This window comes from Pipistrellus kuhlii, unplaced genomic scaffold, assembly GCF_014108245.1.
Source record: "Pipistrellus kuhlii isolate mPipKuh1 unplaced genomic scaffold, mPipKuh1.p scaffold_m20_p_5, whole genome shotgun sequence".
Classification (NCBI taxonomy): Eukaryota; Metazoa; Chordata; class Mammalia; order Chiroptera; family Vespertilionidae; genus Pipistrellus; species Pipistrellus kuhlii.
In genome coordinates this window covers 73,403,418-73,428,880 of record NW_023425551.1, presented here as the reverse complement: position 1 = coordinate 73,428,880, position 25,463 = coordinate 73,403,418, and the positions used below count along the sequence as shown (strand labels likewise).

Here is a 25,463-nt window from a genome sequence, read left to right as displayed (position 1 = left end):
TCTAATTTCTTATGTGGAGTGATCTAGGTGTTTTATGCTTTGCCTATTCCCCCATTCCTAATAAGAGAAATGAAATAGTAAAGTTTTATTAATTTGAACACTATTTTGATTTATGGGCTATGGGCCCTTTCAATCCAGGGGCAGAGTAACTGATTTTCTGATTACAGTTTAGTGAGGGCCTGGGATGTTCATCCCTTTTGACTAAGCTCAATAGTTGCGCAGTGGCAGAGTACTGGTTACTACCTTCTCCCCCCTCACTCCAATAAGAGGGAAGTTTACAAACTACCCAGAAGAGTTTGGGTGTTTTTGTTTTGCTTGTTTTTCTGGTTGGGTGGAGGAAAAGATAACAAAAGTCCAAATGTAATAATTTAAACCAGACTGTTTCCCAGTAAAAGTTCCAAAGAATCTCTCCAATAAACTTAAAGAACCATTTTATACTTTCCCCAGCAATATAAGTTGTGAAATGGTACCACTGAAGTATTTTATTCTTTGAGAGTTCTCAAGGATTTAAATTTGTTTCATTTTGAAGTTTTGTGTATAGTATAAGATGTCTACTGTTGGAGGATGACTCTGAGCCCAGTCATTATGAGAGATACTAAATTATGGCAATATCTATTAAATCCAGGACTCAAAATAGACTAACCATTAATCAAGAAATGTAAATAGCCTGGTTGTGTAGCTCAGCCGTTGAGCATTAACCCAGGAACCAAGAGGCTGCTGGTTCCATCCCCTGAGGCTTCTCTCTCATCAGTGTTTCTATCTCTTCCTCTCCCTCCTCCTCTCTCTAAAACATTAAAAAAAAAAAAAAAAAGAAAGAAAGAAATGTAAATAAACGGGTAAAACAAGTTTGTTTCAGCACTTTCATATGGACATGTTGAGAAATGCATCGTAAGTTTCTTCTGCAGCTTCTCTGCTTTTTACCCTCAAAGTGGGAGAAAAGGGGTGGGAAATTACTAAAGGAAAACCAATAATGGAAGATCTGGAAAAACTATGCGGATAATGATGGTGGGTCATATTTTCCACTAAGGGTATTGTGCCCAACCCATGTTTAGAGATGTTGAGTTTCTGGTTTGGTTTTTAATGTGGATACCATTAGTTACAGCCTTAGCTGTGCCTGCATGTGTATGTGTATGTTACTATTCACCAGCTCTCTGTGAGGGTGTTGTCAGCAATGAGGTTTTTACACTTTCCATCCTCCAGGTCCTGGCAAAACTGGCCTGTGGGCTACACAAGCCCAACCGCCAGACCCTCGTCTCACATGGGTCAGTCCCACAACTCTTCAGCCACATGCCGATCAACAAAATGTAAGTATTTGGGGAGCACCTTCAGTTTCACTCAGAGACATCTGAAGGCATTCCTCTGGTTGTCGTTTCTTCTGTTCCTTAAAAAGGATTGGAGCCATGGAAAATAGGTACTAGGGAGGTGAGAGGGAGATAACAGAAAATTTTGAAAAGCACAGATTTTTTTTCTTAATGAAATTTCAATTCTGGATTAGCTGTGGAAGATAATACTAAATTTTCAAAAATGAACTGATTTTTAGATGTATGTTTAACTTCCCTCTAGACTTTCTATTCAAATCTGTTACTAAATAACAAACAAACAGGAATTTTACTTCTTCTAATATCATATCAAGGTATTCCAGGCTACTGAATTGCTCCTAAACCTAGGCATGAAAATCCAAACAAAATAAATAACTAGGTTGTGCCTACCAATTGTGTGTCCTTGACAAAGGCTTATAATATTGTTGAAGGGATAAGATAGGACAGTTCAAAGCAACTGTGAAAGTGTTATCATGAGAGTGTATGTAATTGCTAAATGAATTGTACAGGGAGTTATCAGAGCTCACAGAAGAGTAGTCTCAGAAGGATTTATGAAAGAGGCAAGGGATTTGGCATAATTTGGAGAGTCAGATGGGAATAGAAGAGCAATAGCGATTTTGGACAACATTTGAACACAAAGAGGGAAAAAGTCTGAGGTATTTTTAGTGAACTGGGACATAAACTAGTTTAGCTGTTTATGGAAATAGGACTGAAAAGGTCAGTTGAAGACAGATTATAGAAAGTCTCTAAGGTCAGGCTGATGATTTTTCACTTTATTAAGTATAAAAACTTTTATTTAGCCTATGGATTTGTTTGGGGTATGTATTTAGTAAAGTCTAGGCCTATCTTTAGGTTAAATTTAATCCCAAAATGGGACAATAGATTCCATACAATTGAAAGTTTTCTACATGATTGAATTAATGATGAATTAATGACTTTAACCTTTTATTTTTGCTATTGTTAAACTTCCCAGGTCCTAACTCCCAGAGTATCTGAATTCCCAGAATCATCTAGTCTTACACTAGATATTAATATTCTATAGGACCTGTATGTGCTCTCATTTTTCCTGAATCTTCTGGGGAGCTCCTTACACAAGCAAATTGTCTTTGCTGCTAAATAGATATTTAGGATGTGACCTGTGAGTTCTTTGTCTTTTTTGTTAGTCGAAGTCTTGGAGGGAAACTCGGGGCCTCTGTCATTGAAATCCTGGGGATAGAATACATGGGTGAACTGACCCAGTTCACTGAATCCCAACTCCAGAGTCATTTTGGAGAGAAGAATGGGTAAGTGATTCCTAATACTTTTCAATCATAACTCTTATGGGAATACTAAATTCAAATATAGACAAAGAATTTAGTGAAGTCTAGGCCTATCTTTAGGTTAGCATTTGCTCCCTGAGGTAATTTTATTGGTCATTTTGCTTTAAAATATTAGATAACTATGAAAAAAAATTAGATAATTATGGCCTGTCAGTCTTGTGTAGTTTTTTCATGTACCTGAATAGGTTGATAGGAACTGTTACTTTGAAGCTTAGATATGTACATCATCTATATATGCTAAGATGCTGATATTCACTTAAAATCTTTCTATTTAGGCTTAGTAAGTATCAAAAAATTTGGGGATATAAATCAGTGGCTTGCTTGGCACTTTTCCAAAAATATAAAAAATAACTTGGTTTTGAAAAACATAACTAACATTCCTCTCTTTGGCAATATATTGCACTGAAATTCATTGGAAAGGGCAGGGATTCTGTCAGAGGTAAAGTATATTATACTTAATTTTGGACAAATGTTTCCCCTTTCATGAAGATGATAAAAGGATAGTATAATATAGGTATTTTGTTTTGTTTTAATAAGAATTATCATTTGTTTTCACCTTGAACTTTTTGGCTGGTTTTATTAGATCTTGGCTATATGCTATGTGCCGTGGAATCGAACATGATCCGGTTAAACCCAGGCAACTACCCAAAACCATTGGCTGCAGCAAGAACTTCCCAGGAAAGACAGCTCTGGCTACTCGGGAACAGGTAGGCAAGCTTTTTTTTTTTCCTTTCTGGGTGCCAGAACCAACCATCACCAGCTGCCCATCTACCAACACATGCTCCCAAAATCTTGATGTCAATTCCACATGTAGAGCAATTAAGCTGCCCAACGTGTGCTGCTCATGACAGCAACCCCCTTTTAGGCTGGCATTCTTGGCAGAACATTGCCTCTTTCACGGGGGTTAGGTTTCGGTACTGCAGAAGGTTTAAAAAGTTAGATGGGAACTTTATGCTGTAAAGTATGAAGTAAATAGATTTCTTTGTGTGTGTTGAAAATTGACTAGTTTTAATGTGATTTGTTATTTTTTCCTTGTTTTTTCTCCTGAAAAGAAATAAAAGAGTAGGTGAAAACTTGGGAGGCCCATGATATGCCTTAAGTTTGTATCTTCCCCCCCCCTCTTCTCAGAGCTGGAACATGCCTGAAATTCACCTGATGGCATGCCAGCAGGAAAAGAAAATGAAAAATTAGAGCTAGAGCAGGCCAGAGTACTGAAAATTTCTATGACTTGTTGGTCCCTTTGTTATAGGGAAAACTTTCTTGAACACTTCCGTTTAGGGGAGAGCTTAACAAATCTACCATCTAGTTCTATAATAAACTACAATTTCAAAATGAAAGATTAAAATATCAATAATTTTTTTGTAGGTACAATGGTGGCTTTTGCAATTAGCCCAGGAACTAGAGGAGAGACTGACTAAGGACCGAAATGATGTAAGATTTTCTTTCTTTATTGCTGTGGTGAGCTTTGGGATTTAATATACCAGTTTAAATATCTTACCTTATGGAGTAGAAACAAAGATACAAAAAGATACCAGCTAAGAACTTTTAAGAAATATTTTACCTGCTTCCATAAAACTCAACATGATCTTCGAAAGCCTGAATCTATAAACATAAGACCTGATATTCCTGTCTCTCTCATTACCATTTGCCTCTACTTTTTTGTGTATATCCTTTTTTGTTAACTTTCAAAAAATTTATTTGTTGATTTTTAGAGAGGAGGGGAGGAGAGAAATATTGATTTGTTGTTCCTCTTATTTGTGCATTCATTGGTTGTTTCATGTATGTCCCCTGACTGGGATTGAACCTGCAACCTTGCTGTATATCAGAATGATGCTCTAACCAACTGAGCTACCCCACCAGGGCTTTGTGTATTTCTTTATTTAACTACTTCTGCAGCCCTGAATAAACAGTGGATCTTCATCAGAGTACAGAGCCATTAAGCAGAACATTTAGAGACTGCGCTGTAAATTATTGGACTTAAACATAATCCAATAATTTACAAAGAAGCACTGACAAAGAAGTACTGACAATTGCCCTGGCTGGGTGATTCAGTTGAGGGTTCAATTCCTGGTCAGGGCACATACCTAGGTTTCAGGTTCACTCTCTGGCCAGGGTGTGTATGGGAGGCAACAGATCAATGTTTCTCTCTCTTCCTCTTTAAATCAATAAAAACAGTTTTAGCTCTAGCCGATTAGTGCATCAGCCTACAGACTTAAGGGTCTTGAATTCGATTGCCAGTCAAGGGCACATACCTCAGTTGCAGGTTCAATCCCTGGCCACCTTGTTGGGGCTCCTAATCAATGTGTCTCTCTCATGTTGATGTCTCTCTCTCTCTCTCTCTCTCTTTTTCTCTCTCTCTCTTCCCACGCCCTCCCTTCCACTCTCTCTAAAAACCAATGGGAATAATATACTCATTCCTCGGGTGAGGATTAAAAACCCCCCACAGTTTTAGAGACAGAATGTTGTCAAAGACCTGATATCTGATGATTCCTTTCTTTATCTACTCTCCTAAAAAAACAAATCCAGCTTTATTGATGTATATTTTACATACCATAAAATTTATTCGTTTAAAAAAATTCACCCATTTACAGTATACAGTTCAGTGGTTTTAGTATTTTCCAGTTGTTCAACTATTCCACAATCAATTCAAAAAAGAAATCCTATACCTATTAGCAGTTACTCCCCCAGCCTTAGGCAATCACTAAGTTTCTGTCTCTCTAGACTTACTATTCTGGTCATTTCATATAAATGTAATTATACAGTATGTGACCTTGTGTGAGTGGTTTGAAATCTTTAAGTTAAAATAATATTTTATTCCTTTTTATTTCTGAACATTCTATTGTATAGATATTACATTTTGTTTACCCATCCAACAGTGAATGGATTTTGAGTTGTTTCCACTTTTTGGCTATTATAATAGTGTTGCTATAAGCATGTATTTACAGATTTTTGTATAGACATCTGGTTTTCATTTCTCTTGCTCCTATATAATACCTAGAATTCCTGGGTCACATGGTAACTCTGCTTAGCATTTTGAAGCTGTTGCTGCACTCTTTTACATCCCCGCAATGTAAAAGAGTCATAATTTCTCAATATCCTTGTTATTGTCTTTTTATCTTTTTTAGCTTTACTAGTGGGTATAAAGTTTGCGGTTTTCACTTGACAACCTTATTGTCCATTTTTTTATCCTTTGGGGAGAAATGTCTGGTGAGAGCCTTTACCTATTTTTTAAATGGGTTATCTATTATGCTTTAGGAATTCTTTTTATATTCTGAGTATAAATCTCATCAGATGTATAACTTACAAATTTTTCTCTCCCATTCTCTGGGTATTTGTTTCATTTTGCTGATGATATTGTTTGATGGGCCTTTCCCTTTTGAATCATCTGGGAGCCCTGCAAGTCAACTCTATACTGTCAGAAACTATCCAAAACTACCTGTGTGCCCCTTTTAATTGAATGGTGGGGAATGTTTGTTCTTTGCAGGCAGCAAAGGGTTTGATCTCAGTAGTGTTGTGAGCCTATTTGACTTTGTCCGCTAGGTGTCGCCCCGTTCTCATCTCTATAAGCCTCTGGGACTTTCTTCCCACTTTGCAGTGCAAGCAATAAGGATCCCAGTAAATTAATCTGTCTTTAAGCTTCAAAGGACTTTATCCCAAAAAGAATTCTGAACATAGAATATCATATTACTTTACTTTAAAATATTCTAGTCTTAGCTGGTTTGGCTTAGTGGATAGAGTGTCAGCTTGAGACTGAAGGGTCCTGGGTTCGATTCTAGTCAAGGACACATGCCTGGACGTGGGCTTGATCCCCAACGAGGGGAGTGCAGAAGGCAGCTGACGAATTATTCTCTATCATCATTGATACTTCTATCTCTTTCTCCCTCTTTGAAATCGATAAAAAAATATTTTAAAAATATAATATTCTAGTGGTTTCCCTTCACACTTAAGTCTCGTGTGGATTTATTTTATTTTATAATGACTGATATGATTTGGTCTCTGGTTACGTCTCTAACTCATCTCCTATCCTTTCCCCCTTACTCAATCTGCTCTAGTGTCTCCTCCACTAGCTTCCTTCCCTTTTGTTTAACACAAGCAAATTCTCATCTTAGCACTTTTGTACTTCCTGTTTCTTCAGCCTGGAGAAGCTTTGCTTATATTCTTAAAATTTGCTCCCACAGTTTATTTAGGTCTCTGCTTAAATTTCACCTTCTCAAAGAGGCCTTCTCCAGCTACCCTCTCACATCAGCAGCCTCTAGCACTCTTCTGCTTTACTCTGCTTTTTTTTCTTTTTATAGCACTTTGTAGTCACTTTTATTACAGGTCTACTTGTTTAGTATTTGTAGCTCCTACTACAAGATCCATGAGGGTTGCCTAGTTGGTGTGGATGTGTGCTTGAGTGTCAACCTATGCACCAGAAGGTCACCAGTTCAGTTCCTAGTCAGGGCACATGCTCAGGTGGTGGGCTCAGTTCCCAATGGGGGACATGCAGGAGGCAGCTGATTGATGTTGATGTTTCTCTCTCATCATCATCAATGTTTCTATCTCTCTCTCTCTTTCTCTTAAAAAAAAAATCTATGAGGGCCTGGACTTTTGTTCTATCCTATATGTCTGCCTATATGAAGTAGGCATTTAGTTATACTTGAATGGTTTAGTCAACAGACTCCTTTTGTAATTGCCCATGTGTATTCATTCTCTCAAGATATACATATCTGTAGGAATTGTATTTCAAAGTACACAAAAACACAAAATTCTATTTTTTATCCCCAAAATAGTTGCTACTCTTGGCTTGCCTTAGGGGTATTCCTTCTCAGTAACATCTTTTGATTTTGAGGGGGTCCCAAAAATAGACTTATATTTTGCCTCTTGGCCTTTATTTCTTAGTTTGCTTTGTATCAGGAGTAGTCAGATGCTTAGCCTTCACTAGAAAAGTGAACCAATGATCCTGCCTTCTAGAGGCGGGCTCACTACACTGTATCTTCTAGTGATGGGCTATAAGAAGAAGGTGCTGGTGAAAACTTCTACTCTTATTAAGCATCATGGCAGATTAAAGAACAAATCTACTACTCAATCTTGACATCCTTGCTTGGATCTTCCATTCAGACAGTTACTTATAAGAGTTCTTCCTTCAGCCACAAAATAGAATATAATACTACAGGTATTCATTATAATCTTCCTGCATAGACACCATAAAAAGAACATTCAGGAGAGTCCATTTTATTTATTCTCTCCTCTTTGCATCACCTTCAAAATTTCCTAGATATACTAATAATCATCCAAGTTGTACCTTCTTTAATTTCTCCTTATACATCAAAATAGCAAAAAAAAATTAAATTTTAAATTAAACGACTATTTTCAAACTATTCTGTCACCCTAGTTCTTTTAATGTTCTGTCACATAGTTCAGTATACAGAATCCAGATGCTCATGGTAACTAGTTCTGGTCTCATTCCTTCTACACCCAGAATGACAGGGTTGCCACCCAGTTGGTTGTGAGCATTCGTGTACAAGGAGACAAACGTCTCAGCAGTCTGCGCCGCTGCTGTGCCCTTACCCGCTACGATGCTCACAAGATGAGCCATGATGCATTTGCAGTCATCAGGAACTGTAATACTTCAGGAACCCAAACCGAATGGTGAGTTTCTTTCTAGCTCATCTTTTCAGAAGAGACTTGTACTCTATCTTGCTCTAAAATTAGTGGGTAATATAAACTTCCCAGCTAGGGTAGTTGTGACTCTGGCTAGCAGGACCTATTACAGAGAGCAATAGTCATGCACAATAGGAGAGAAGCACAGTAGAAACACCAGCAAAAAGACAGCTCAGCTGCAACTTCTTTGCCTACACTTGGTGCAATCCAATTCCCAGGGGTAGGTTTGAGAGGCAGAGTGAGTCAATACTATCCTTACCTGTATCAGTTTGCAGTAGTCAGCGGAATGACCAATTGCACTTGGGAGTACAGAATTAAAGTTTCAAGAACACAGCACACTTGGGAACTTCTTTCTCTACTTGATTTTTCTATCTTAAAGGCCTCTTCCTTGATAATGAAACTAACCCATACTCATTGATAATCTCTATCTAGCATCCCAACTCAGTTATAAGCTCCATGGTACAATACCAAATGTCATGTTAAATAAACTTTAGTTAGTCATGAAAAATAACCAACTATATGATTGAAGTGTGTTCATTTACTATCTTGATACTATTTTCAATGTTGGAATCCTTTAACTATTTAACAGCCTGTTACATTTTTTTTAAAAAGTATTCCAGTCTGGCTGGTGGGCTCTGTGGTTGAGAGTCAGTCAACTTATGAACCAGGAGGTCACTGTTTGATTCCCAGTCCCGGTTAGGGCACGCCCCAGTTGTGGACTCAATCCCCAGTAGGGTGCATGCAGGAGGCAGCTGATCAATGATTCTCTCTCATTACTGATGTTTCTGTCTCTCCCTCTCCCTTCCTCTCTGAAATCAATAAAAATATAAAAGAAATAAAAAAAAAAAGAAAGCCTGTCAGCATTAATGTCAGGTGGTATCCTTTTAAAAACAGAATGGGTGAGAGGTTTTTAAAACAGTTTTTCTAGTCTAAATTTTCTGAAGCTCTTTGTTACCGAGTAAAGTTTCTGGCCCTAACCTTGAATTACAGTAGCTCTGCAGCAGTATCGCATGAAAATAGTAACACTTGGCTGTCAGGGGCTCCAACTTACACATGTGTGACTTGGCTCACCAAGTCAGCCATTCTCAAGATGTGGTCCTACATCAGCAACATCAGCATCATCTAGGAACTTGTTAGAAAGGCAAACTCTCTGTCTATCCCAGGTCTATCGAATATACATTCATCTGATATACCCTAAAGTTTGAGAATCAATGCAGTAATAATTTCCTCTTGTGGCAGAATCAGAATTCCAGTCATTTATAATTCAAATCTTGTTTTTTTACTTTCCATACAGGTCCCCTCCCCTCACAATGCTTTTCCTTTGTGCTACCAAATTCTCCACCTCTGCCCCTTCATCTTGCACAGACATCACCGCCTTCTTGAGTAACGACTCAAGTCCTCTGCCAAAGGTACCAATTACCAGTCCAGAAAGTAAGACCCAGGGAAGTGGCCCTTCAGTGACAGCCACTAAGAAAGCAACCAATCCTTTGGAATCTTTTTTCCAAAAAGCTGCAGAAAAGCAGAAACTCAAAGAAGCTTCACTTTCGTCTCTCCCTGCCACTACCCAGGCCCCCAAGAGCAATTCACCACTCAAGCCCTCATTATCTTTCCAGACCAGCCGGACTACAGGAATCGAGCCCTTCTTTAAGCAGAAAAGTCTGCTTCTGAAGCAGAAACAGCTGAATAATCCTTCCATTTCCTTCCCTCCCCAAAACCCACAGCCTAGTCCTAAAAAGTTAACAGCCAACATTCCAACAGAATATCCAGATCCTGCCCCTGTCTGTGAAGAGGTTTTGAAGCTAGAATTGTGTAAAGCAACTCCTGCAGAGATGGATTTGGCCCAGAACAGCCCCAGGACGCTTGCTTCTTTAACTCCCCAGTCTGCTCTGGAGGTGACTCAGAAAACAACCACTAACCCCAGTCTTCTGGCTACTGAGGATCAAGTGTCCTGTGAGAAGTGTGGTTCTCTGGTGCCTGTGTGGGAGATGCCGGAACATATGGACTATCATTTTGCACTGGAGTTGCAGAAATCCTTCTTGCAGCCTCACTCCTCAAACTCCCAGGTTGTTCCTGTCAGTTCTCCTCAAGGCAAAAGAAATCCCAAGAGCCCTTTGGCCTCCAGTAATAAACGCCCTAAGCCTGAGGGCATGCAGACATTGGAATCATTTTTTAAGCCATTAACACACTAGTGCTGCCCTCAGGCTTGCTACAAGGTTTTAATATTTTATTTATGACCTGGGAAATGGAAATATGTTCATTTTTCAAGGAAATTCATCCTAACTTTATAAAAAAAAAATTTTAAGAAAAATAATGCACTTAAATGCTGAGTTAAGGCTCCCATCTCTTCATGGGCATGGATCCTAATTTCATTGCTGATAGAGATGTAAAAATTCATCCTCCAGAGATACAATTGCTTTGAGTTTTTAATTGTTAAGTGTTTAGGGAGGCGGTCATATAGTTAAAAGTGTGTGGACCTTGGAGCCTAAGAGATCTGGTTCCAAACCTGGTTCTACCTCCTGAAGTATAGGGCCTTGAGCAAGTCACTTTCCTCACTTTTCCTCATCTTTGAGATAATGAGCAAAATGAAGATAATGCCTTACAGGTTACTGAAGATTTAGAACAATTTAAGTACTATAGCACAGAAAAGGAGCTGAGTAAAAAAAAAAAAAAAAAAAAAATTTTCCTTTATCTGTGACAGGGGTTACTCAATAAATACTGAATTTCATACAAGCTAGCTGTATGATAAACAGTTTTAACCACTGGCTCTTCTACCTCTTGCATCATGTTCTAACGTGCGAGATTATTACTGCACCACTGCAGGAATTGTTTAGACTGGATAAGTCATGATCAGAACTAGATCATCTCTAGACCTTTGCTACTCTGAATGTAATTTTGAGCAGTAGCAGCAGCAGCTTCAAGGGGACTTGTTAAAATCATCTGTCTCACCCCACCCCAACTGAATCAGAATCTGTATATTAACAAGATTCCTCAGGCTGTATCTTAAAGTTTGAGAATCACTGATCTAGAAGATACCAGTAGCCAGCCAGGTTTGTAGAGAGCATTTTCTTAAATTCTAAAGTACAAACGTAAGGGGTAAGTACTTGGGCCTTCAGGATCACTGGCGTGTTCATCTCTTTCAGACTGAAGTGACTATTTAGCTTAAAGGTTTTCAATTATTGTAGCTTTTTTGCACTTGTCCATGTTTATAGTACTGTATTCTTAGCTCTGTTCTTATTTGTGGAAAGTCAGCTTTTCTGATATGGTTTACCTTGAATAAAATTGAAGATGAAAGGTAGTGAAGACATTAGCGGGTGGAGGGAGGGCTGAGAGAGATGGAAAGGGGCGGGGGAATGGGAGATATCTGTAATACTATAAATAAAAAATATTTTAAAAACTGAAGAATTGAGTTTGGTTGTGGGGGTAGTGGAGTAGGGAGAATGGTGTACATATTCCCTTCCCACACATATACTCAAACCACCTGCTTTTTAATCTTACTTATAAACTGGAGACTGTATTTACTTTGCAGGTGGGAGGAAACATTTGAAAAACCACTAGGTCTAACAGAAATTTCTTCCTCCAAAAATAGTTTCCTTTTTTTAAATTGCAGTTAAATACCTAACAAAAGACAGTTCACTGTGTATATGGTCCTTTCCCTACTAGATCTAGTTACTTGGAGGTAAGAATTCTTTAGTGTCTTGCACATAATAGATGCTTGATATCTACTAAATGAAACATAGTAAAAAATTTTAGATAAAGTTACTAGAACTGGAACAATAAAAATATACATACTACTGGGGGGGGAGGCAGAGAGCTCCTTTATGTACCATTTTATCCTCCTACATGTTCCATTGACATAGCAGAGTGGCTTACCAGTTCCTGAAGATGTTTTATTAAGTACGGAGATGATTTTCCAAAATTTCCTTTCTTAATTCAGGGAAGGTTAAAAAAGCATTTTTGTTCTTTAACAGGTGATTTGTGTATAGGTTTAATATTTCAAATCCACTTTTGATCTAAGTGAAATTGTTTTAATTCAGTTGTTTATGACAAATTTTAAAAAGTTGCTTTGATATTAGGATGAATTATGCCAGGATGTGATCATTTTGCATCTGTTGTTGAAAAGCAGTCAGAAGCCCACCTCGGGGGGTTCTGCTGGGGGCTTACCAATAGAAACACGTGGAGAAGCAACAATGGTAAGGGGACATCCTATATAATAAAAGCCTAATGTGCAAATCGATCGAACAGCAGAACGACTGGTCACTATGATGTGCACTAACCATCATGGGGCAGACGCTGAATGCAGGAGCTGCCCCCAGCCTGCAGGCCCCAGGCCAGCCAAGGCTGGTGCCAATAGGGTGCCCCCTTCATTGCCCCACAGATGGGCCCTGATTGCCGACCTGGCCTAAGGACCCTACCCGTGCACAAGTTTTGTGTACCAAACCTCTAGTTTAGACTATAAATGTTGAGTTTTTGAGGACTATTTGAGTTTTGCTTTGGGTGAGACAACTCTTTGCTAAGAACTCTCTGAAGATACTTGAGACATGTGCTCCTACTTGTCCAGTGGTATTAAATCCATGCAGGGTTTTTCCCTGGCCGGGTAGCTCAGTTGGTTAGCACTGGAAGCCAACAGGTGGTCCATGAGATCTGAAAGGTTGTCGAATGCTGGGTTATAGCATTGTCCCAATATAACAAGGTTGTGGGTTTGATCCCCAGTCAGGGCACATACAAGAATCAACTAACGAGTGCATCATTAGTGGAACAACAAAAAAGATGTTTTTTTTCTCTAAAAATCAATAAATAAAATTAAAAAACCAACCAACCCATGCAGGGATCTCAGAAGTGATAATCCTAATAGCAGCTTAGCCATCCTGCTACCCTAACAACATGCTCTAGCAACAGGGGACTTACTTTTATGCTGGCAGCTGGAAGTCAGCTCTTTGGTGGGTCACTAACTCTCCCGAGTGCCTCCTGGTAGTGTGATTAACCTGACATTTGTTTGATGTATTACTTCTTTACTTTGTTTATTAAGAGTTATTGTATGCTACTGGCTTTTGAAATCATAATACCCAAAGCGAACCTGTGCTAAATAAGTAGCTGACAAAGACAGAAATCTCTGAGCATAATTGTTGTCTCCTAAAACATTTTTTTTGTGTGCTACATATAACCTTTCCTTATAGCACAGCTATTGTACAGAAGGAAGTAAACCTTCTCTTAGTTCCCATCACAGGGGAAGGTCTTCGATGGTCAACCTCTTCGTAACAAGCGTAACCAGTGAGCAGAAAAAAGAGTTTGAGAGGTAGGGAAGCTATCACTTTAAAACCCTGGAGACAGAATGCCCCTGAGGACCTCGGGCCACATTTATCATTAAATTTCTTTTTCAAAATTCAGAGCTCAAAATGCAGTTCCTTTAGTTGATTTTAATGTTGAGCCCTATTTCTCTACTTATAGACTGTGATAATCAGGTTCTCTGAACACAGAAACAGGAAGGGACTAAAGTTTGGCAAGGTGGCCCTCAAAGCTCCAAGGAGCCAATTTAGGCCACATAAACCTCACTTTAGGCTATTTTGCATTGCTAGGTAAAGCATGAGGACCAGATTACCATATCTCCAAATTCTACTCTTCATTAGTAGCTGGCATACTAATCTCCAAATCTCTGATACAGTAGTGAGTTCCTTACCATTAGCAAGTGGCCAATTCTTCAAGTATGAGGCGGTTACCTATCTCAGCTCAAAAGAGCAGTTTCACTTTCTATTCTCACTTGAAGAACTATGCAAAACAGCTCAGAATACTTGATCACAATACTGGAACACTGATTGCAAATGGGAGAGAGGAAAGGAAGAATGGTGAATGAGATATTACTGGTAGCTGAGTTCTTTCCCCATTCAGGGTTCAGCAGTGTTAGGGTATCACCTGTCTCTAATCCCAGAGAGGAATCTAGTTCTGGAAGTGGAACCTATTTGTTTAATAAGCACAGTGTGTTCAATAAAACATTTTTATTCTGTACAATATATATATGTGTACTTAAATATATATATGTATGTACATATATATATACACGCAAAGAAACCTCAACCAACAAATCCCTGAGTCCATGGGAACCCAGGACACTAACAAAAGGGAAAGAAGGGAGTCCATGTCTTAAAGAGTAGGAAATATGGCAACAACCTTCCCTTTTCTCTAGGTTCCCAGCAACAGAGGGAAAGGGATGGTCACTGCAAATTACTAAAACAGAGGACTTAGGTAGGAGCGGGAAGCAGGGTGGGGGTGGCGGAATGGGAGCTGTGGGTCAGTGTGGGAAAGTAAAACATATTGCTTGATCCAGCATTAAAACAACATATCACTCCTGGCCAGATAGCTCAGTTGTTTAGAGAATTGTCCTGGTATGCCAAGGTTTCTGGTTTGATGCCGTCAGGGCACATAAATAAATGCATATATAAGTGAAACAACAAATCAATGTTTCTCTCTCCCTTTCTCTTTCTAAAACCAATTGGAAAAAAAATTAAAACCAACAGATCGCTGCAGAAGAGGGGACAAAACTGATTGACATGCAGCTGACCTTCGGTATGCCAAGCTTTAGCTTGACAGCCCCACGCCTGGGCCAGCTCAACAAATAGCACCTGTGGGGCCTATGAGAGGAGAAACGGGGAAATGGCCTTTGAGTGAAAAAGGGAAGGGCCATAAAGCTGAGAATAGGCTGCATGTCTCAGCACAGGATGGGAACATTGCCATTCACTGTGCCATTTCTTCAGACCCTAGACCATCAAATGGCCAGGAGCCTGAGTAGATGTCTTCTGTCCACAGTCAGGTAGAGACGGGCAACTTACATGGTCTTCAGAAGAGGTATAGAAAAAGGAGTGCTTTCGAGGACCACTCCCAGTTGTGACAATTCCTGAAGTGCAGGGACCACACCGGTGATCATGCCCAGTCCTGACAGTGGGGCCGAGGTGGCAGCGGTCAGCTCCCTCCGTAGACAGGTCATGGGGTTTCCAGTGTGGATGAGCCAACAAGATGGACACACAGCTGCTGAGCACTGCCCTGAATTCTCCCGTCTTCTCCCTCAGGGCTTTCCCTCCCTGGCCACACCAAGCTTGGCACCTTTCCAGCATGGTGGCAGGGAGCACCCCTCTCCCTAGCCTATTAACACACAGAGCCGCCTGCAGGGGGCAGCATGGCCAGAGGCATCATGTATTGTAGGGACAGCAACAGAGCTGTGCCTGCTTGGAGTTCAGAAGCCCACGTTGGCCTGGGCTTCTCCTGCTGCAATGGCTTGCACATCAGTGACATGGCCGATGCCCTTGGTGACACCCTCCCGGAACAGCAGCTTGGCGCCCACCTTCAGGTACTCTGGGTGTTTCAGGAAGCGGAAACGTACCACTGCCTTCTCCCCTGTCCGCAGCTTGTCCTGCAGCAGATAGGTGGTCACTGGCTCTGATAATGCCTCGGGTCCCATTCTCCACCAGCTTGGGTTCTCCACCCTTTGGGGCCTATCAGGCTTGTACCCACTCTGAATGGGTCTCTGTCCCTTTTGTGGGACCAGGGAGTTCTCTTAAGAGGCTGGGGCAGGCTTTTCAGGAAGGAGAATTCTGACTTTTCCCTAGAAAAACATGCATAGCTGGATCCCTCTCACCTTGGCATGGATCTTTTCCACCACTGCCGTCTGGCGGACATTGCCCACGTGGACTGTAACTTGGAAGCCTCGCCGGAATGTGGTGGCATGGAACAGGAGGACTATTTCTGCCTCAAACACTGAGCAGATGGTGGGATTCATCTCGGGGCTCACCATCACCATGCCCTGGAGAGCACAGCCCCAGACCTCACGTTAGTCTCTCACCCTACGGCTCCTAAGTTTCCTCTCCCTCTAGGACTTCAAACACAAGACCTCAAAAGGCAATACCCAAAGCTCTCCTCTTAGGAGAAACCCTCCTTACCTACCTCCCGGATCCTCTAACCCTTCTAATGATTTGTATTTCTAGGGCCCTGGACACTTGGGTTGGCCCACAGTGATTCATAATTAGTGATCTGTGCTTTCTGAGTATTATAACTCTTTTCAAACACAGACAGTCTGTGTAACCAGCTTCCCTTTGAATTCCCCTTACACAGGTGCTTCTCTTGTGTCCCCTCTCAACCCACCCTCCCATCTCACCTTTCGGAGGAGCGCACGGTCAAAGTCTCCGAGGGCCAGCGTAGCAGCCTGACCAGCTCGCAGCACACGGCAGGCAGAGCGGTTGCGCTGGATGCTGCATACTCTCAGCTCCAGGAAGCAGCCATCGTCCGTGGGGCCCACCACCAGCTGGTCGCCCTCACGGCAAATCCCACTGCAGCCCAGAGGGCGGATGGCACAGCGTCAGCCCAGGCTCCCTCCCTTCTCTGCTAGGGTCACCCAGAGCATTCTTTCCCCTCTAAGGTGAGTCCCTCAGGAGGGGAATAGAGACCCTAAATTCTGAGTTAGGGAAAAAATTCTAACTTGGAGGTAGAGGAAGTGGATGCCTGTCCCAGTTCAGAGCTCAGATTCTGAAGGGTAATGCCAGGAAAGGCCGTGATGACTGGCAGGGGTACCTGCTGGGTTGATACTGAACATCTGACCCTTGCCTGTAAGAGCAAGACAGCCCCGTGGGTTCCATCCTCTGCTTTGGAAAGAGTCTTAAGGAGCCTCTCGTTTCCCTACTTGAAAATGAGGTCAGCAGAACACACTAGTTTTCTTCCTGGAGCCCGGGACCCACACTGCTCCCTCAGGGCCTGGAGATGCCCAGCAAACCAGCAATCCTGTTTCTTCCCTCACAGCCACTAGACTAGCTCTCTCCAGCTCCTCTGATGGGGAAAGCCTAATCTGAAGGCAAGCACATCTTTTAGCTAAGCTCTGTTCAACTCCAGGGTCTCCTTTGGACCATAATGTATTAGTGTCTGGGTATGTGAGGGCTGAGTGGGGTGGGCAGCAAGCAAGGAAATTCACCTGGAAAGTGTCCCTCCAACAACTGTGCCCACCTCTGGTACTGTGTAGATTTCATCCACCTGAAGCCAAAGAAAATTCCATCAATGGCCTGTGCAGGTGCAAAATCTCTAAGCAGACTCGGGGCTTAGCCAGAATTAGTCCTTCCTAGTTCCCCGGCTCACTGCCTGTTTGGGTGGACACTTACCTGAAACTCTGTCAGCTGCTGCATGAGTTCCTCCTGCTCTTTGCTGTTGGTGAGCGGTGGCAGGATATTCAGAAAGACTTTGAGCAGGTCCAAACTCTCTCCAGACACACTGGACAGGGTGAAGATTGGGGTGACACTGTAGAGGGAGACATGAGATAGACAGATGAGGAAAGTTGTAACAGGAAGCAGAGGCTAGAGCCCGTACATGGAAAGGTGAGCTGTTATCAGGGTGGCTAGGCCCCTCCTGATAAACCTTCACAGGAGCGTCAGGCCCTCTCTGTGAACCAGCCAAGGACCTATCCAGAGCCCAGGGGGGTTGGTGAATGCCTGTCACAGCACTTCGTCTCCGGGGTCCCAGGCTGGCTTGGGTCAGTCCTTTAGCAAAGACACCCTCCCACAATCCCAACCTGCAAACCATAGAACTGAGCCAGGCCGGTTTGGCCCAGGGGTGGGACACCATGTTCCCAGGCTCCGTGGCAGCCTTCCCCGTGAATCAGGGCTCTGGAGGAGGAAGGCTTACTTGGGTGACTGGGCAAACTGCTGGGCGGCAGTGACGGCATCATCCTCAGAGATGACCAGCATGGGGACTTTGTGGCAGCCGGGCTGCTTCAGGACCCGCTCTAGCTGGCGAACCGTCCTCTCCACTGTGGTCTTGGCGCACAGGTCCACCTTGCTGACCACGATGAAGAAGGGCACTTTCAGGGCCAGGGCCAGCCCCAGATGTTCCCGTGTTGTGCCGGCTGCCTCAGAGAAGGAGGCAGGAATCAGGAGAGAAGAGTGAGGATGTGGGAGGGAGGAGAGGAAATAAAAGTTCATCTGGCTCCCAGGTTGGAGGAGACCCAGGGTAGGAGAAAGTCAGCACCCCCTCCCAGCCACATCCCTGCCCCAATGCCTCGTACCAATCCCAGTGTTAGCACTAACGAGGAGCAGGGCGCAGTCAGGGCAGTACGAGGTGAGGCCAAAGATGGTGGTGTGTAGGTACTTGTGGTGGCCGGCCAGGTCGATGAAGGTGATCATCTTGGAGCTGCTCTCACAGATCTCTTCTGCCGTCCGTGAGTCACTGTAATTCACCACCTGGCCCAGAGCCCAGGGCGCTCAGTGCCCCCTGCCAGCCTCCCCAACCCTTTCAGAGTTGCCAGGACCTAAACCAGTCCCTGAGTGACCCTGCCTCTTACCCCTGAGCCCCATCTGTGATTTAATTCAGCTGATTCCCCATTTGTTTTCTAAGGAGGACAGAACTTGTGCACTGCCCTCAGGGCCTTCATCTATCTACTCAAAAAGTGTCCACACACTGCCCCATACCCTGTCCCTCACCACTGCTATCCCATCCTCATAGTCTGGCCCCACTGGGTCCCGTTGATGGCATGCACCTCTCCCTTGCTGTTAAAGCCCAGGATCTCGAAGCTGATGCTGGAGGTCCGGCCAGACTGAATCTCATGCAGGTGGCGGAACAGGTTGAGCCGAGCTCGGCCCCGGCCATTGTCCAGCTCTCCTTGGGTCAGGACTCCAAGCAGAGTAGACTTCCCTGAGTCCACGTTCCCCAGGACAGCCACACGAAGGTCCAGAAACTGTGGATGAATTGTCAGAGGTAAGGGCTCCAATCCCTTACCTCTACTGAAGGCGGGGTCAAGGGCAGCGCTGCTCCCTGGGAACCAAATGATGACCTGGATACCCCCAGGGTCACAGGCCAGGAGAGCGCCTGCCACCACAGGGTCCTCGGGGAGCGTGAGTGAGAAAGGCAGGGAAAAGTGTGCTCACCTGCTGGTTGTCAGGGACCTTTCGCACCAGCACCTCAGTGATCTTTCGGGGCACGTCGCTATCATAATCCACTTCTCGCTCCCGGAGAACTGTGATGTCTGCCCCAACCCTATCACAGCAAGGCCACAGCTGCCACATCTCGACTGCACTCCCCCACCTCCAGCCTTCCATCCTGGCTCTGGACCAATGGCCTTCCCACACATCCCAAAGAACTCCCGAAGCGTTACTTTCTCTCCTACCACCCTCAATCTATCCCACATCCACAGATCCCTTTAAACAAACAAACAGACAAACAAACAAACAAACAAGTCTTAAGTCAAAAGGCAAAAAAGCCTAGGTTCAAATGTGGAGGAGCTCAGAACTAGCCCTTCCCACTTCATCCCTTTGTCAAGAGAAGGCAGCAGAAGGAAAGTATCTTCTTGGCCCTAAGGCTCTAGGTCACTGGATGCATTTGGGTTTTCCCCAGAGTTAGGGAAGAGAGAAGTGAGGGGGGCGGGGAAGCATACTTCTCTGCCATCCGGTGCAGGGTCTTGAGGGAGGCCCGCATCTCCTCCTCAGCCAGCCCCACCAGCAGCCCATTGTCCTCCACCCCAATCTGGTAGACTGCCTCACCACGGCCCTCCTGGAGCCGCCACTTCATCTGTGTCACCAGGTGCTCAAAGCGGTACTGGGATGGATTCACCAGCTTCAGCTTAGGGCAGGTGAGGGATCAGGAGAAGGTGAAATCAGAGATGGTCCTCCTACACCCACATGCTCACCACCTGTCCTGCTGTAAGGACCAGGACCTTCCCTTCCCGCTTACCCCCTCATGCCTGACCTCCCCTCTAACAGTGAGTCCCCCTCGCCCAATAAAATGAGGTACAGAGCCTTTACCCTGAACCACATCCTAAATTACTATAGATCGTGAAATTGGAAGGATGTCAAGAGAAATCGCCATCCCATGCCAGCAAGGACAACCTGCACCTCCCCAGCCTAAGACTCACTTTATATTCGATGTTTCCATCTTCAGCCTGAAAAGGAACACGGAGCAGTTACCAAATAAGGTCCAGACCCAACCCCAACTTCCCCGATTCCTGATGGGGCCCAGGCAACAGTTAACTTGAGAAGGAAGCCACAATGGCACCTGTTAAGGCAGGTGCCTGCCAAAGGTCATTGGCAGACAAGCTCCCTACCCAGCCCCAACGTGACTTCTCTCAAGGAAAGGCCTCTAAGAACAATCACCCATCTACGCCAGGAATAGAACCCTGAGTCCCTCCTTTCTTTGGTCACTGGAAGTATATAATTCCTAGATGCAAGATCACTCCTTCCTTCTCTTCAGGCCCTCAAACTGCAGTCCCCAGAAATCTGTCTCCTCTCTCCTGGCTGTTGAGGCCCTTCTTTGCCATTGGTCTGGGAGACACCATTTCCTTCCTTCCCCTCCTTCTCAGCTGATGTCATCAAGAGTAAGAGAATGCAAGAGGTTCTGGGCCAGGGCCAATGGGTGAACTCAGCACTGGTCATTACAAGCCCAATGAGAGAGGAGCTGAAATAAGAGAGGGATAGGGCTCCAAAGTTGGGGCTGAGGTGAAGGGAAGAAACTCAGAAAATATAATTAAGGGGACAGACTCACTGTGGCTTTTCTCTCTTATGCCATAACCCAGGGGTGGGGAACCTTTTTCCTGCCAAGGGCCATTGGGATATTTATAACATCCTTCGAGGGCCAATACAAAATTATCAACTTAAAAATTAGCCTGCTATTATTTGGTCAAACAATTAATTCACCCCTAATGCCTTGGCAAGGCCAGACCAAATGATTTCTCTGGCTGGTGAGCTGGAATTCCCACACCTGCCCCAACTCTATGTCTGAGCTGAGTCCACTCCAGTCTCCTCTACCTCTCCCCTATATTACGTGACCCAACAGAAGTATCCTATTGCCTGAGCCTTCCCCTCTCAGGTGCAAAAGGATATGAGATTTGCTTGTTCTGTCTGTCCTGCATTTCTGCACTCCTCCTCCCTGGCCATTTTTCTTTCTCCCTTTCTGTCATCATTCCATCTCTTCAAGGCGCTCTGACCCAGGCTTTAATAGGTCTTCACCAATAATCTCTACTTCATGGAGTATAAGGGAGAGCTTTGCTCATCAACAAAGACCTTCCTTTTTATCATTTTGATGGAGATGAAAAATTAGAATGAATGTCATCAGAAAAGTGGTACAAGGACGATCCAAAGTGTGGTCCCAGGGCCAGCTGCGTTAAAACCACCCAGGAACTTGTAAATGCAGATTATCAGGCCCACCTCTGACCTATTGAGCCAGGAATTCTAGGGGTGGAGCAGCAATCAGATGATTCTGATACATGCTAAAGTTTGATAACCACTGGGTTAGGCTCTTCCTCTGGGTCCTCCTCTCCTAAGATGGACAAAGTAGCAATATTCTCTGCCTTAAGGGGTAGATGAAGTCGGTATGTGGAGGCGGTCCTCACATCCTCCTAGGACAGGCAAAGGTCAGGATTACCTGACTGTTCTGGGGTGTGTGCGTGTGTGAGTGTGCGTGTGTGTGTGTGTGTGTACTCAGGGATAAGTACAGAACATACTGCTCTTTTCCCGGTACTCCCCTCCTCCCCAAGGAACAAGTGTAGAAAACTCTGCCTCTTCATCCCAGGATGGAGTCTCCTTGCTCTCAGTGCAGCAAGGGATGAACCTGGGCATTCCATTCTGATCATCCCAAGGGGATGGGAGTGGGATCTCCCTTCCCCACTTTTCCTCCTGGCATTATCTAGATCAGAATAAGGGGATGCTCCTCTCCACTCTTCCTCTCTGGGGTCCTAATCCCGGAGGAGAGGGCCAGTCTCTCCATCGCTCCTTCCAGGGGTCCTGGGACCGGAAGGAGGGGTTCTACTCTCCCCAGGGGTCCTGACACCGGAAAGGGGTAGCAAGTCTCTCCGTCCCGCCTTCCCGGAATCCTGGGACCGGAAGAAGTGGTTTCTTCTCAACCCGCCACTGCTCAGGTGCTCACCTCGGGGGGCAGATATGGGGGGTTGTTGGCTTTGCTCCCTCTGTTCTTTCCGTTCTTCTTCTTCCCCTTCGGGCCCCCGCAGCCGCTGCTGCCCCCGGCTCCCCTAGCCTTGAGGGTTCCGCCCATGGCCGGGCCCCCTCCGGGCCGGCAGCAGCCGCCGAACAGCTCCGATACCCGCGAGTCCATCCGCCGCCGCCGCCGCCAGCCCCCCGCCCGGCCCCTCCCCCCCGCCACTACCGCCGCCGCCGCCCCTACTGCCACCGCCGCGTCGGGCCAGCCGGAGGGGAGCGGGGTGGGGCCCTGCCCAGGCCACGCCCGCACCCGTCTCCGGCTCCAGGCGCGTCAGAAACAGCCGCGGTGCACCACGGGATATAGAGTCCTCCAGCCTGAGAGCTTCCTCCAAAGAGGTCGCCGCCGTCCTACAACTCCCAGGAAGCATCGCGACGCAGGGGCCGCAGGTGGCTTCGGGGCGTAGACAGGGAGCGCGCCTTTGCGCGCAAAGGTCTAAGGGAGCTGTAGTCTGGTCCCCAGTCTCCGCTCTCTGAACCGGTCTTTATCTAATAGGGTCTTGGGGTGGGTGTGTGGGTGGGGGGGTGTCACCGGAGGGCTTACTTCAGAATCCAGCTTGGAGGACACTCCTGTTGTGTGGCCCCTTAGCGCGATCCCGGGCAACAGGTTTTAGACCCGGAGAATTGCAAATTCACAGCCGCTGGTCCCTGCAGCCTGCTGGCTCCTCCCCCGCCTCGGTTTCTTCCCTCTTCCCCGATGGTCGGCGTGCCGTCGGGGTGAGTCAGGGCGAATGCCAGGGCGGAGGCGGGTGATGGTTAGCCTAATTATGGCTGTTATTGTTACGATGATTATGCCACCTTTACACTGCAGTCACTGCTTTATTACCAGGCTGGCACCCTCCGGGGGCTAGTTTTAGCAGCCCAAGACACCGCGGTAAGCCCCAATAGGAGGCCCGAACCCATAAACAGCCTTGCTGCCAGAGGGTTACAAGGATGCCCGCAGCGAGTATTGCCCCTCCTTCTTGTTTTGAAGCAGAACCAATCAGGGAGAACCGAGTTTAGTTTGAAAACATTCGGGGCTATAGGAGGGGCGGGCTCGGGTTACCTCAACCTCAAGGAGGGCGGGGAAGTGGCCGAGAATAGAAACTTGGCCAAGGGCCCCCGGAGGATTGCTGACTTTTGACTTTCTTGCCAAGTCATCCCTCTTGCTCTTTAGAGCTCTGGCAGCCAGCAAAGAGTAAACACTTAGCGACATAAACCAGTGTACAGGACACTCAGAAAGGCAGAGTGGAGAAGCAGTTAGTGTTGTTGGGTTGGGAGTCAGGACGCCAGGGTTCAATTCCGAGCCCCTGGCTCTCTCATGACTCACCCACCATTCATTGTATGTCCACTTCCCCTCTCTTCACAAACAGCAAGACGCTCACACGGCAGCCGAGAAATAAAACAGCCCATCCCTTCAGACCTGAGGTTAACTTGGAAAATTAGGAGCAGCAACAATGGCTTACCTCTGGTGATCCTTTTAGGGGTTCTGACGTGGTCGGATCCATGGCTTCCCCCAAGACGACAAGGAGGGAAGGCAGATTTCTAATCAGAGTTGCTACCCACCTGGCATAGCTCCCCCAAACAGTGGGAGCTGATGGGTCAAAATCTGCAAAAGACCTTAGCGGATCCAGGCAATTCTGTTGTCTTCAGTGGTTGAAAGCATATTTGACTTCTCTCTTCTCAACCCTGTTTAGCTAAAGGAAGTTATGCTGCAGAAGTCAACCTTAGCCAGAGAGACTGCTACATAGAGGCTGAGACCTGAAAACTCAGTGACAGATCTCAAGAAGGATGGGGATTGGAAGGGAGAGCTAAGACCATCCCAATTTTCTCGCCAGGAGCAGCTCTGGGCTCTCATGATAACCAGGGCCTGCTACACTTGCCTGATAACACTTGTCTTCTCATCTTGGTGGATCTTTCAACTACTCCAACACAGTTTCACTTTATCCATCCCAACACCCTGGCCTCCTAAGTGGAGAACTTTTGAGAGCCGGGAAAGGATAACTAATTTTGATATCCCATTCTTTAAAAAAATATATCTTATTATTTATATTTGTTTTGCAATACCATTTTAAAAAATCCTCACCTGGAGGTATTTTCCATTAATTTTAAAAATTATATATTATTGGCCCTAGTAGGTTTGGCTCAGTGGATAGAGCTTTGGCCTGACGGGTCCTGGGTTCGATTCCAGTCAAGGGCATGTCCCTCAGTTGCAGGCTCCAGGGCGAGTGCAGGAGGCAACCAATCAATGTACCTCTAATATCAATATTTCTCTCTGTCTTCCCTCTCTCATCATTGATGTTTCTGTCTCTCTCTCCTTTTCTCTTCCTCTCTGATTTCAATATTTAAAAAATAATACTGGGTGAGTTTTTAAAAATATATATTTTATTAATTTTATAGAGGAAGAGAGAGATAGAAACATCAATGATGAGAATCATTGATTGGATGCCTCCTGCATGCTCCCCACTGGGGACCGAGCCTGCAGCTCAGGCATGTGCCCTTGGCCAGAATCAAACCTGGGACCCTTCAGTTCGCAGGCTGACGCCAAACCAGCTAGGGCTCCATTGATTTTTAGAGAGAGTGGAAGAGAGAGGGAAAGACAGAAATATCAATGTGAGAGAAACATTGATTGGTTGCCTCCTGCACTCGCCCTGGAGCCTGCAACCGAGGTACACAGGCTGACCCTCTATCCACTGAGCCAAACCAGCTAGGGCAATCTCCCATTCTTGAAAATCCTGGCTAACCACAGATAGGAGTGAAGGCTGGCAGAGAAGTAGGCTGAATACAGATGTCTGTCTAGGAGGGGATCAGGGTCCTGGGAGAAGGAAGGTCTTATGTGTTTAGTTTTCTGGAGGAGTTACTTGTGAGATGCTTATGATGTGCTTGACTGGGATGTATATGTCTACACACACACATACACACATTTTTTCCCTGGGATGTAATTTGTCATTTATTCTGTGTATAGTACTTTGACATAAGATTTTAATTTTTTGGAATTCATATTTATGTAGGATGTGTGGTAGGAACTAATTTGCTATTCTTCCCGCTAATTGGATAGGAATTTTTCTCAAGTTATTTGCTTTTTGTTGTTAATCCTTACCCGAGGATATTTTTCCATTGATTTTTTTTTAAGAGAGAATGGAAGGGAGAGGGAGAGACCGAAAGAAAGAAACATCCATGTGAGAGAGACACATTGATCGGTTGCCTCCCACACAGTCCCTGACAAGGACCAGAGATTGAGACTGCAATGGACGTCC

The 25,463-nt window shown here is 44.7% G+C and overlaps 2 protein-coding genes and 1 non-coding gene across 9 annotated transcripts in view; 1 reads left to right on the top strand and 2 right to left on the bottom strand.

The window, feature by feature from the left end:
- The window catches only part of POLH (DNA polymerase eta), a 28,326-nt gene extending 17,112 nt beyond the window's left edge, over positions 1 to 11,214 (top strand). For 3 of the 5 annotated variants that reach the window (XM_036414493.2, XM_036414491.2, XM_036414494.2), the window contains 6 exons: positions 1,201 to 1,304; positions 2,483 to 2,602; positions 3,222 to 3,345; positions 4,004 to 4,069; positions 8,100 to 8,269; positions 9,576 to 11,214. In XM_036414493.2, coding sequence (XP_036270386.1) covers positions 1,201 to 1,304; positions 2,483 to 2,602; positions 3,222 to 3,345; positions 4,004 to 4,069; positions 8,100 to 8,269; positions 9,576 to 10,470 — 1,479 coding nt within the window. In that variant the 3' untranslated portion in view covers positions 10,471 to 11,214. Of the gene's footprint in view, positions 1 to 1,200; positions 1,305 to 2,482; positions 2,603 to 3,221; positions 3,346 to 3,766; positions 3,841 to 4,003; positions 4,070 to 8,099; positions 8,270 to 9,575 lie in introns of those variants that run through there. The other 2 variants (XR_004983731.2, XM_036414492.2) reach the window with 2 other exon arrangements.
- GTPBP2 (GTP binding protein 2) lies at positions 814 to 23,694 on the bottom strand. Of its 3 annotated transcripts, none has more exons than XM_036414497.2 (12): positions 22,160 to 22,391; positions 20,154 to 20,180; positions 19,677 to 19,861; positions 19,171 to 19,279; positions 18,783 to 18,980; positions 18,312 to 18,486; positions 17,933 to 18,152; positions 17,413 to 17,548; positions 17,229 to 17,287; positions 16,422 to 16,593; positions 15,906 to 16,070; positions 814 to 1,414 (listed from the first exon to the last, which is right to left on the bottom strand). In XM_036414497.2, exons 1-12 carry the CDS (start codon positions 22,343 to 22,345, stop codon positions 1,295 to 1,297), a joined length of 1,752 nt encoding a protein of 583 aa, XP_036270390.1. In that variant the 5' UTR covers positions 22,346 to 22,391; the 3' UTR covers positions 814 to 1,294. The 3 variants fall into 3 exon arrangements, with proteins under 3 accessions (XP_036270390.1, XP_045429228.1, XP_036270389.1); XM_045573272.1 differs by lacking the exons at positions 814 to 1,414; positions 22,160 to 22,391 and adding exons at positions 14,257 to 15,680; positions 23,673 to 23,694; XM_036414496.2 differs by lacking the exon at positions 814 to 1,414 and adding an exon at positions 14,257 to 15,680 and having other exon boundaries at positions 22,160 to 22,389.
- LOC118706249 lies at positions 3,372 to 3,500 on the bottom strand. The gene has a single exon (XR_004983967.1). It is a non-coding gene; the product is annotated as a U11 spliceosomal RNA (small nuclear RNA).
- Positions 23,695 to 25,463: the final 1,769 nt, after the last annotated feature.

Excerpts from the sequence above, each read along its gene's own strand:
- GTPBP2 (XM_036414496.2), bottom strand. The coding sequence starts at position 22,345 with ATGGACTCGCGGGTATCGGAGCTGTTCGGCGGCTGCTGCCGGCCCGGA. Across the intron at positions 18,981-19,170 it reads AGGTCCCTGACAACCAGCAG|TTTCTGGACCTTCGTGTGGC; the intron begins GTGAGCACACTT and ends ATTCATCCACAG. Across the intron at positions 18,153-18,311 it reads TAGTGCTAACACTGGGATTG|CCGGCACAACACGGGAACAT; the intron begins GTACGAGGCATT and ends TCTCTGAGGCAG.